The sequence below is a fragment of the Akebia trifoliata genome, unplaced genomic scaffold (genome assembly GCF_017979445.1).
Source record: "Akebia trifoliata isolate Shusen 1 unplaced genomic scaffold, ASM1797944v1 Contig00389, whole genome shotgun sequence".
Lineage (NCBI taxonomy): Eukaryota > Viridiplantae > Streptophyta > Magnoliopsida > Ranunculales > Lardizabalaceae > Akebia > Akebia trifoliata.
The window spans coordinates 57,035-69,303 of NW_028237006.1; the positions used below are offsets into that span (position 1 = coordinate 57,035).

General features: G+C 34.6%; 1 protein-coding gene across 1 annotated transcript; it reads right to left on the reverse strand.

Moving 5' to 3' along the window:
* On the reverse strand, positions 1–1,039 carry LOC147381501 (uncharacterized). The gene is made up of 3 exons (XM_086430330.1): positions 755–1,039; positions 245–479; positions 1–155 (listed from the first exon to the last, which is right to left on the reverse strand). The coding sequence occupies exons 1-3, from the start codon at positions 1,037–1,039 to the stop codon at positions 1–3; spliced, it is 675 nt and encodes a 224-aa protein (XP_086286456.1).
* Positions 1,040–12,269: the final 11,230 nt, after the last annotated feature.

The following is a 12,269-nucleotide window of genomic DNA, read 5'->3' on the forward strand; positions in this document are numbered from 1 at the left end:
TTACATTCTCAATCTGGCATGTGCATGGTTGAATATTTCCTCCTTACATCTAGGACGTTCACGACGAAAATCAGATAACCAATAACGCATATTACGATATGGTGCCATAAAACCTCGTGTATGCGTGTAAGCAGCATCAACCAAATAATATTTATCTACATCAAAATAAATACATCGTTAAATTATAAATATATTTAAGTACTATATTTATTACTAATAAAACTATATAAAATACTAATAATACCAGATGGAGGTATTGGAAATCTGTTTGTAGGATCACGGATAGTCTCCATTAAAACTCTTGAATCATGTGCTACTCCTTCCCATCCAGCTTGCACGTATGTAAATATCATATCAAAGTTACAAATAACCATTACATTTTGATAGCATTCAGACCTTCCCCTTCCCCTATAAGGAATTTGTCTATCCGATGGAATGCAAGCATGGATGAGTGTTCCATCAAGAGCACCAAGAGCACCCTTGTTAATTAATTAAAAAAAATACATTACTACTGGTAAAAAATATAAACATAAATAAAAATTATCATGGGTAGAAATTTAGGTACCTTAAATATTTGTCTAAGATGTCGATGAGTTCGAATTTCTTCCATTGGTTGATCGAAAGATGGTGATATGATCATTTCTTTGGAAAAGTACAACATAGCAACTAGAACCTTATGGAAATACTTGTGGATTGTTTGCAATGAATGTTGAAATCGATTTTTTATTAGTCGATACCGACAATTATGACCCACTGTCATAAGAAACATTGCAATCATTTCCGGTATTTTCACATGTCTACTATCCACAAGCCATCCTCGTTCTTGAAATAAACGACAAAGGTTAACGAATGACTCTTTTTCCATTCTTAACAACTCATAACAATTTGATGAAGGACCATTTAAGAGTTCATCCACAAATTGTTCACCCGTAAGTGTTGATACGTTGACTGCATCTCGAGTGATAGATTGTCGTCTGATACGTTCCAATATGAACTTTAATATTAATATTATTAGAAGCTTCCGTTGTTGTGGCGTCATATTCACTGTTGCATAAATAATTTGTATACATAAAAAAAATACGATAAACAAACATTTCATAATCAAATATCCATTCAAAATAAGAGTGTTCCAACATTCAAATCTAAATAAATTCATTCAAAATAAAAGTGTTCCAACATTAAAATCCAATGACACCCATTCAAAATAAGTACTCCAACATGTCATAAACACGAAACAAACAAAATATTCCATCAAAAACAAAAAACTTCATAAAATTACCACTAAGATCTAACATCTAAAAGCCTATGATAAGTTAATAGCATTAAGCCAAGACAATCGTAGTGTTGGATCTGCCAATTCCATCCAAATTGTCCGATACTCTTTTCCCTTAGCAAATGCATTAAGCGCAATATTGTAAAGGTATCCTCCTTTCTCCACCATCGTCATTTCATTCAAAGATTTCATACAATCTTGTATCGAGGGTCCATTGTCTGTATCTTTCACAAGAACATCGATAAGTGCTTGAATATTATCTTGAAGATCATCTTTATCATTCTTTTTACGACATTTTTTTGATGATGAAGTATCCACGTTTTCTGAAGGAGTTGATACATTAGGAACACTCTGTCCTAAAGATTCATCTTCCAAATGTTGTGATTCAAACTCATCAAAATTTTGTGATTCCTCTCCAACTTGAGATGATACATCAACGGGCAACCCTTCTCTATGTGGACCCCATCCATTATCTCCCGTGGCCATTGTGCATTCAAATAATGTACATAACTCACGTGCAAACATCAATGGCTTATGACGATATTTTTTTGCTTCCGGATATTTCTGAGACACATTAAAATCATATTAAAAGTGAGTCCACTTATAATATTCTCAAGATTTATAAATATATAATAAAAGTATAGGTTTAGACATGCCTTCAAGTAGTCATCCCATCGTTCATCAGTCTAATGAATGGTATTTGTTTCTCCATTGTATCCATGACCCGTGCAAGTTGTAAGCCGCATCCAAATTCCATATTGCTTCTTTTGATAATCCCATTGATTTTTTAATTGTCTTTGCTTAAAAGTAGTCAAAAATTTCTTGTTCATTTCAACTATAATTCTATTCCATGACTGGGATTTTAGAGTCCCCCCCGATCTTCCTTCACGATTAACTTCTTCAATACATAGATCAATAAAAAATTTTCTAACCCTCTCATCAATCCAACACGCTCGGTTGCTTTCATTAGAATCCATATCTAGATGCAGCAGAAAAATAAAAATAAACAACTATAAAAATAATCCATATCGACGCTAATTATGTTCAAATATGGAAAATAGTGTAAACTACCATTCATGGAACAGTTGAAAAAATATAAACATACCAAGAATAATTAGTAATAACTAATAAGTAATTTGTAAGACCTAAATCATCTTGGCTACCCAAAAAAAATAGAACTAAATAAATGTATAAATTTTATAATTTTATCGAAATTTCGGCAGCATCTCCTCTTAAAAATGGATAAATAAAATTTTCCTGATAAAGAAAATACATGTATAATACACAATATAATATCTACATAACATCTCATACACAATCCTACATCCACATAACATCTTATACACAATGCGACATCCATATAATATCCCATACACATTAACATTCTAACAAATACATATTATACGGAAATCAAAAGTGTTGCAATATCATATAAACACTAATACCTAACAACAATTGTGTGTGCAAACACATACTTCATAAGATCTTATTTGTGAGGACTCTCTTTCTTTTTAATTCTAACTTGGGTCCATGAATGATGGCATATCACAAGAGATAGTGAAATGTGAAGTTAAGAAACAAAAATTGCCATCTATTGTAAATCTTCTGGATCTTTTTCTAATAATCTGTTGTTTGTTAAACATGGAAGTTGGTGTAGAAATGTTATTGCTACCCTACTTTGATGATTTATGTATGTCACAACATACATGTTATATAGATAGTGCTTTCCAAATGCCAGATGGAAAGTGGTGTGGCCACTAGATTATGGGTGATTTAACTGCCAGACAATGTGTGACATGGTCACCGCTCGCCTTGATATATTCTAGAGGAGCTGAAACCATGTTGGGAAATGCTGGTGTGATATTCAGAAATCAGATTCTTGAATAGATACTGCAGGCTTAAATAAAATATAGAACTTTGAAGTTTAATGGAAAAATAATAAGATACTGGACTTAGCTCTATGCATAATTGCATGTATTAGAAGTATATAAAAATCAAAGCTAATTCAAATAGTTTACCGGATTCAAATAGAACTTTAAGATTTTTTTTTTTTTTTTTTTTTTGTTTCTTTCTATAAACCTCATTTGTTAACCATACTACTATTTTTTTAAAGTTTGTGAAAATGTCCATATATCTAATTTTATGATTTTTTATTTTTATCAAAATAATTATGTATATTGTACAATCACATTTGTTATTTACTTATTTATCCTTGTGAACCTACATTCAACTAAATGGCATAGAGCGATCCGTATACAAAAGAAATAAAATAACAATTTTGGATATATGACTATTTTCATAAATATTAAAAAGTTGACATATGGTTCAGTAGTTTTAAGAAAATATGTAGCGATTAACAATTTCCATGGGTTAAATATTTAAATCATAAATAAAATGTATATACTTAATATAGAGTAAATCCATTATTTTTCATATATCTTCTTTAATATCATTTCAATTATCTATGACTTCATCCTCACAAAAAGACAAAAAATCTCCCAATGAGACTTTTAAATGGTGATATCAAATAAACTTACATAAAACTCCAATATATGGCCTTGAAAAATCCATTGAAACAATTTGTAGTAAATTGTGTATATCGAGGGTATTTCTAATTTCGAGAAATATCCACATTAGGTAAGTCCTCGATACACGTGACATCCTACTATTGGTCAATCAAACTGAGACATAGATTATTTGATTCAATGAACTCAATGGACACCATTTCGTGGATCAAGATTTTTGTATATACAAAAATAGATGGTTGGATTTAAAATAAGTGTATTTTAAAAAATCATTGAATATGTGGGATCAAGCTTAATTTGCTCCCCATTTTCACAAGTCAATTCAATAATAAACACAAAAGAGAAACATGGATTGTAGGCAATACAAACTATTAAATATATCAAGTTCTTTCGCCTAGTATAAGCTAAAAAAGTGATCAAAACATAGTTCGAAATTATAAAATAACTATACTACTATAGAACTCTATTCATTGTCTTTTAGTTAGAAAGTTGGGGTGCAAGTTTAAGGTATCAAAAGATAGTAGACCAAAAAGGGCATGTATTGAGGTAGTGAGAGTAGATACGAACGCATTTGAAATAACATAAAACTTGCCTTTAGATATAAAAAAAATGAATGGAGAAACCAGATTCGTTCACCCAACACCCAATTTTTGGGATGAATATTCATGATGATAATGATACATATTTACATATAGTAGGAGTGATTTCCTCAGCTTCATTGAGGATATCTTAAGTCGACTACTCTATTCTTTAGTCAGTAGATTTTTAAGAGTATTGTGGTGAAAAATTCACAATTTAGAAAACAAACAAGGATGAGTCAGATCGGTTTTGTCCTTAGTTGATTGACAATGTCGAATTCTTGACATAACCAAATTTTTTTTTATTTAATAATAATAAGTAATTCTAGAATAATGGCGCCAGTTTGCTAAACTTGTTAAAGTATCTGAGTGTCCATAGAGAGGAGAAAGGAAATTAGATTTAGAACAGGTGGAGTAACACGGAATAAACTTGAAAGAGTACTAAAAAAAATGTTTCATATTGCTAAAACCTCAAAGATCTAGCTGGGGACATCAAGAAATCCAGGTAATTAGGCACAATTTTGGATGGGTATTGGGTAACACCTAAGAGATCTTCAAGAAAATCTAATAAGAAAATTGTCCAATTATGGTCTAAAAATCGAAACTGAATCAGGTCAAGTTGTAAAATCTCAATTGAAACAATAATAACAACCAAAAATCAAAAGCAAAACAAATCGATGATTCAAACAAAAAATTGAAACTAAAAGAGAAGTTGGGATGATTAGGGTTAATTCAATTGAAATAATAATAACAAACAAAAATCACAAGCAAAGCAAATCGATGATTCAGACAACAAAATTGAAATCAAAAGAGAAATTGGGATGATTAAGGTTTAATTACGTTGCAGGCGATGATGATGCGAAGGATTTTGGCCATGTTAGATGAATAAAAATAAGTAAAATCACCTGATAATCTGCTGAGATATGGCAAGAGAGAACGAGATCAGTCGAGATCAGGTGAGGCGAGAGAGAAGACAACGATTTGGTGAGAGAGAGACCGAGAGAGATGATGAAGATGACAGATCTGGCGAGAGAGAGAGAGAGACGAGAGAGATGCAGTCAATCGGTGCTCAGTCGAGAGAGAGATGCGAGAGAGGAAGAGAGATGCGAGAGAGGAGAGAGATACATTTGCAGTGGTGCTCAGCCGAGAGAGACGAGAGAGACGAGAGAGATGCGAGAGACGGTGGTTCAGTTGAGATAGAGATGAGAGAGGCGATAGAGTTGCAGGTTCAGTCGCGAGAGAGAGAGGCGAGATCTGGCGTTTGCTTTGGAAAGTGAAGACCGTGACAGACGCGGTAATTAATTTTTTTGTGAAGGGCATATTTGTCCACGAAAAAAAAAAAACAGTGCTGAGCGCAAATAGCAATAAGCAATCATCGTTTTTTTTGCGCTGAAAATTTCAGCCAAATTTTCAGCACTTTGTGCTGAATTTTTTCGATAAACAAACGCGCTAATTTTTAAAAGTGCTGAAAATAATTTTTTTAAGCAATAAGCACTAAAAATTAGCGCAAACAAACACCGCCTAAGTCAAAACCCTAATTGAAACCCTAAAAGAAACCCTAATCAAACCCTAATGCTTCTAAAAACTTTATAAATAGGAGCCTCCACACCCTATTTTCGTATCAAAGAAAAAACCCTAGAAAAAGTAGGTGAAGAAGCCTCCACAACCCCTCCAAAACCCTAATTTTGGAGTCCCAACTCCTTCCCTAACACCCCTACTCCTAGTTTAGCCTAAAAAACACCCAAAAACCTCCCAAAAACATCTCAAAAATCCACCACAAATTCAAAGCATTCAGATCCAAGAAGGAGACACCTTGCCTCGGAGATCAGAAATCAGATCCGGAGACAAAACGAAGCAAGGAATACGGTGCAAGGAACTGTTTTTCAGATCTGAGGGAATAGTGCTTTTGCAGATCGAAGGTAAGGTTTTTTTTATTATTTTTTTAATCTAGGTTTTATCATTAGCAATGTAGATCTATTTGGGATAAGTAGAGACCGGCATTGGCCGGGCGGGGTTGGTGCCTAACACCTTCCAACCCCGTAACATGATCCCCGGATTCAGATTTCTATAGTAGATTAGTTCTTTTTATCCATTGTAGGGTCAATTTGGTTCCTAGACCACAATAACTAGGTGGCGACTCCCAAACCTCAAGGGTCAAAAGTGGATCCGCGCACCCCGCGGATCGAGGGCACTTTCAGTAGCTTTGGTTTATGGATCATCTGGCTTCAACTGAAGTCGTTAATCGTCTATTTTACATTAATGCTGATTTCGTACTCATGATATCGAGACGAGTTTCTCCCTTCGTCTCGGGGGCAAAAAATAGTGGTATTCCTTTATTGGCAACCTCGATGATGATAAAGTGAGGTGGGTAGGTGCGTTCCAACCTCGGAGGTCTCCCGTGATCGCATTTGATGGTGCTCGTTTTCTCGTTTTGATTGGTCTTCACGGGGTGACTCTTTATATACCACTTCGGGTTCTTCGTCAATTTGGTTATGATCAGGGTGTGCTCATCCCCGAGAATTTCGATGATTTGGTTGGTCCTTTGTCGACTACACTTTTGAGTCGACTTGTAAAAGAATGGGGTCAAGTTGAGGTTCTAAGTCGACCCATCTTTGCAGGGCACCTATTCCCGGCATACTTGCATTGGATTTGAGAACTTGTTTTTGGGAGACCCTCGGTGTCGATAGTTCCCCAAACACGCTCGGGTGCTTCATCCTTCTTTGATTATCAAGATCGAATTGAGAAGTCTCAAACTGATCATTGTTGAATTCAGGCCATCTGGCTCAAATTCGAGAAGAAGATACAAAAAGAGATTACTCGGCTGATATCTGTCCTTGCCCAGCCTGGATCTAGTGATAAGCGGTGAAATGGCTAGGCTTCGAGCTGAAGTTGCTGAGTTGAGAGACAGACTTACCCAGTGTCCTCATTTTGATGACTTTGCAGGATATTTGGTGAGTCGTGATGCTTCAGATGTCGAAAGAGTGATGATGAGCCAGGCTGCCTGGATTCATGCTTTAGAAGGACGTCTTGACTCATTTTTCATTTCTTACCATGATATCTAACTACCTACGTTGTATTCCCTCTTTTGTATTTTCTTTTCATTATCTGAATGTATATAAAATGTTGAAAGATTAATGCAAAGAAAATAAGTTTTGTACTTACTTGGCCTCAGGTGTATCTATTGTTTTTGAAAACACGAAGTTTGTTGAATGAGTCGTAGATTTGTCGTCATTGGTTAAAATAGTAGTTTTTTTGAAATTCTATTAAATGTCTTTATCAAATGAGTATGATAAATTCAGAGTTTGTAAAATCTTTAGTTGTGATGATCTTGGTATTTTTGCTAAACACAGAGGATACAAACGTCAATTGTTCTTTCAGTTCCTTTAGAGTCATCCCCAGTGCCTTGGTATTTGGAGGATTGTTATCTGCTCGGAACATGGGTTTTCTTGGAAAGATTTCACCATTCACAATTTAAACTCTTGCGGGCCAGGAGTTTTTTTTTTCACCCTTATTGCCCCTGGTGCATTACGATTTTCACCAGACTCGGTTTCCACATTTTTGCCCATCGACGTCCTTTTTGGGATTTTCATCGTACTGGTGACTTTGATCTTACCATAGTCTGATTCTTTTACTCATAGAGCCCTTTCGAGTTTTCACTATGTGATGAGAATATCGTTGTTATTCTGACCGGAGTTAATATTAATCTTACTTTTACCTTACTTGTGGGACAAGTAGAGGATCGAGCCCAAGAGAAAGGAGGAATAGAGTTAAGCTAAGAGGATAAAATTCAAATTAACTAAAAGGAATAAAAAACTATTTTTCTTTGTATTTTTGAACTTATAAGAAGATGTAAAATTGCTAGAAAATGAAATTAAAAGCAAGTAAACTTATGAAATTAAAGCACCATTGGAGATGGATCTACCTAAAAAGTGTTGATGAGAAATTCCTAGTCTCTAGTCTTTTTATAACTCAATCGTAAGGGCTTGGTGTTAGCTCCTTAGATCGAAAAATTTTGCAAATAAAACGAAATGAGGGAACATAAACAAAGTAGAATTCTTTGAAAAACTTCTACTACCAATTATCTAGTTTAAACATATTTTATCTTGATTTAATCTAAGCATAAAGTATTTATATTAAGAATAAAAGGTGCAAGAAACTTAAAGAGAACTCATAAGAATTTTAAATAAAAGAAAGGCATGAAATTAGAAATAACACAAGAACTTACTCTAGGCTTTTCCACTCTCCAATGGAGGGGAACTTAGCCTAATGTCATTGCAAGAGAGAAAAAATAAGAGATGAAAGAACTTTTCTTCATTTCATGGAGAAAATTACAACTTCTTCTTCTTCTATTTCTTACAACACTATTTAGTCAAAAGAAAATAACTAGAAAATGAAAATAGAAAAAATAAGAGAATAAGCTAAGAGTCTTACATTAAAGGAGCCTTGGATAAGTGAACCAATATGGGACCCTTTATCTAGAAATGGAGGCTCTATTTATAGAGAAAAATGTGTGTAGAAGAGTCTAAAAGTAGCCTCCACTTTTCTTTACACAAAAAGACAAAAGAGGAGAATATGAGTTAAGGATTAGGGCATTCCAAAGTGGGCCCAAATTCTTTTGCCTTGAGATTTTGATTTCAAATTGTTAATTTTCTGCATAAGAAACACACGTAATTAGATTTATCTAGTAAATGAATTTATTTATATATAATTAAGCCTAATTAACATGCAACATGGTGTTTTGAGGCTTATCATGATTATTACCTTAAATATGGAGAAATAGGTACAAAAATCAAGATAAATGTCTGGAAAATATGCATATAATTGATTGTTTCGAGACACTCATCACACCCCCAAACTTACCTTTTTCTAGTCCGTAAAAAATAAAACTGCCATATTCGCCAGCACCTCGACTGCATTTAGCGAATGCAGCAAGCCCTTGAACCGCTAGGTTACCCCTAGTAGACGAATTTGACTCGTGAGGGTTTGCAGAAAATATACCCACAAAATTTAAAAATAACTTTGAAGTAAAAATAGTCAAAATCAAAACTTATATTGAAAAGCACAAGTCTTTTTTTGGTTTTGTGAATCAATTGGAAGTACTGCTTTGTATAGAGTCCCAACCATTATTTCTCTACGATAAAACTTAGACTTAAATTGACCTTTGAGCGATAGTGATTCTAACTCAGAAATTTAAGAGATTCGATTTTCTAAAATGAGTTTCAACCTTCTAACTACTCAAGAATAGCTGGAGTAACTTAGGGTTTAATTCTAAACTTAGCATCCTATTTGAGGTAGTGAGAAGTGTGGATATTCACTTTAATACCTCTAAGGGGCTTTATCTGTGATATTCCAGTATACTCACATTTTTACACTTGATGGCTTTCACCCTACTAAAACTTTACATAAACTTTTAGATCTTTAATTTTTTTTTTAAATGTCTCTTTTTTTCTATTACTTCTTCACTATTTTTCTAAGAAAAGTAGACAGTCCTTTTCAAGATACCCAGTCTAATTCAATGGTTGATATATAAGGTATATACAATTCAGTTCTGTTTTTCTTCTAATCAGCCAACCAATGAACAAGGAAGTCAAAGTTCATCAAACTTAGTTTTTCCTTAAATTCTAGGTAGAAAAAAGGTAACAAGCTCTCTTAATACAATCTAGACTCTTGGTAACCTTATTAGAAGTGACTATAAACCAAAAGATAACTTTGCTCTAATTTTTGCCTAAGAGAAACACCAATGGGGACTCTAGATCATAGCTTCCAATGAAAGACTGATTAAATATTTTCACTAAGTGCTTAAAGATACAAGCTAAGATTTTGAGAAAAATACAACAAAGTCGCCAACCAAATATTTTTCAATTTTTTTTATTTGTATAAAAAAAGAAAATAATAAGTGGAAATCCGACCCATACACCCTCTAACTTAAACATTATATTGTCCTTAATATTTCAACATATACACGCAAAGGTAAAATTGAAATTGCCAAAATGAAATGAAGTGGGTTAGATAGCACCTGAGAAAGACCTTACAGTCTTGTTGATATTTAACACAATGTCCCCTGAAACGTGTGGGTTGCCTCCCAGAAGCGCTAAGTTTAACGGCTTTAGCTAGACGAAAACATAGTTAATTTTGATATACGGGGTCATCGAGGAGAAGAACTTCCTCCTGCGGAACATACTCGAGAAAATGTTTGAGACGTTGGCCATTCCCTTTGAAAGTGGATCCGTCCTTAGGATTAAGGACTTCAACAGCACCATGGGGTTAGACTGTTTAGATAATATATGGACCAGTCTATCGAGACTTAAGTTTTCCTGGAAAAAGGTGGAGTCTATTATCATACAACAAAACTCTTTAATTATGAATGAAATTCCTCCTAAGACTGTGCCTATCGTGAAAGAATTTGGTACGCTCTTTGTACCTTTTGGCACAATCATATGAGTCATTTCTAATCTCTTCTAACTCGTCTAGTTGTAACTTTCATTTTTCACCGACTTTATCAAAATCAAAGTTGAGGCGCTTGATCGCCCAATATTCACGATGCTCGAGTTCTACAGGGAGATGGCAGGCCTTGCCAAAAACTAACCGATAGGGAGACATCCCTATGGGTGTCTCGAATGCAGTCCTATAGGCCCAGAGTGAATCACTCAATCTCAAAGACCAATTTTTCCTGGAAGGATTGACTATTTTTCTAAGATAGTATTTATTTTCCTGTTAGAAATCTCTACTTGCCCACTTGTTTGTGGGTAGTAAGGTGTGGCAACCTTATGCGTTATGAGGTATTTCTTCATCAACGCAGTAAAGATCTTGATGCAAAAATACGAGCCACCATCAATTATGATAGCTCGCGGAGTGTCGAATCTTGAAAAAATCGTCTCCTTGATGAATTTTATCACAATCTTGTGATCGTTAGTTCTACATGCCACAACTTTGACCCATTTTGACACATAGTCAACGGCAACTAGGATGTATTGGTAACCCTGGGAGATAGGAAAGGGTCCCATGAAGTCTATACCCCACATATCAAAAATTTCAATGATCAGGATAGGATTTTGAGGCATTTCATTTCTCTTAGAGATTTTTCCTAATCTCTAACATCTATCACAAGATTTATTAGACTCGTGGGCATCACGAAAAATACTAGGCCAGAAAAAACCGCATTGTAAGATTTTCATAGCGGTCTTCTTACCACTGAATTGCCCTTCGCAGGCATGATTATGGCAAAACTCTAGGATATTGACTTGTTCACAGGTTGGAATACAGCGTCTAATGATTTGATCGGGACAATACTTAAATAAGTACGTCTCATTTTAGAAATACCATTTTATTTTCGACAAAAGACAGTTTCTCTTGGCTAGTCATTTTGATTGGGAATTGACCTGTAACTAGGTAGTTGACAATGTCCGCATACCATAAAGCATTGGCTTGAGAGATTTGCATAAGTTGCTCATCGGGAAAGGATTCAGAGATGGGTAAGGACTCTTCAGATGGCTTGTTAACTATCCTAGAAAAGTGAACAACTACGACATTTTCTGCCCTTTTTTGTCTCAAATCTCAAAATCAAACTCTTGTAGAAGTAGAATCCAACGGATTAACCTTGCTTTAGCATCTTTCTTTGATAGAAGGTACTTCAATACTGCGTAGTCTGTGTAGATTACGACTTTAGGTCCTATGAGGTAGGGGCGAAATTTTTCAATGGCATAGACCACTGCTAGCATTTCCTTCTCTGTTGTAGAGTAGTTAAGCTGAGCATCGTTTAGGATTTTATTAGCATATTGGATAACATGAGGTTGTTTTTCAATTCGCTGACCCAAAACAATGCCTATTGCATAATCTGAAGCATCGCACATAACTTCGAATGGAATGCTCCAGTTTTGAGGTTGAATAGTGGGT

Bases quoted from the DNA above. Each gene is read 5' to 3' on its own strand.
- LOC147381501 (XM_086430330.1), bottom strand. From the start codon at position 1,039: ATGACGCCACAACAACGGAAGCTTCTAATAATATTAATATTAAAGTTC. The intron at 480-754 runs GTGGGTCATAAT...TTAATTAACAAG, and splicing joins TTGCAATGTTTCTTATGACA to GGTGCTCTTGGTGCTCTTGA. The intron at 156-244 runs GTATTATTAGTA...ATTTTGATGTAG, and splicing joins ATTTCCAATACCTCCATCTG to ATAAATATTATTTGGTTGAT.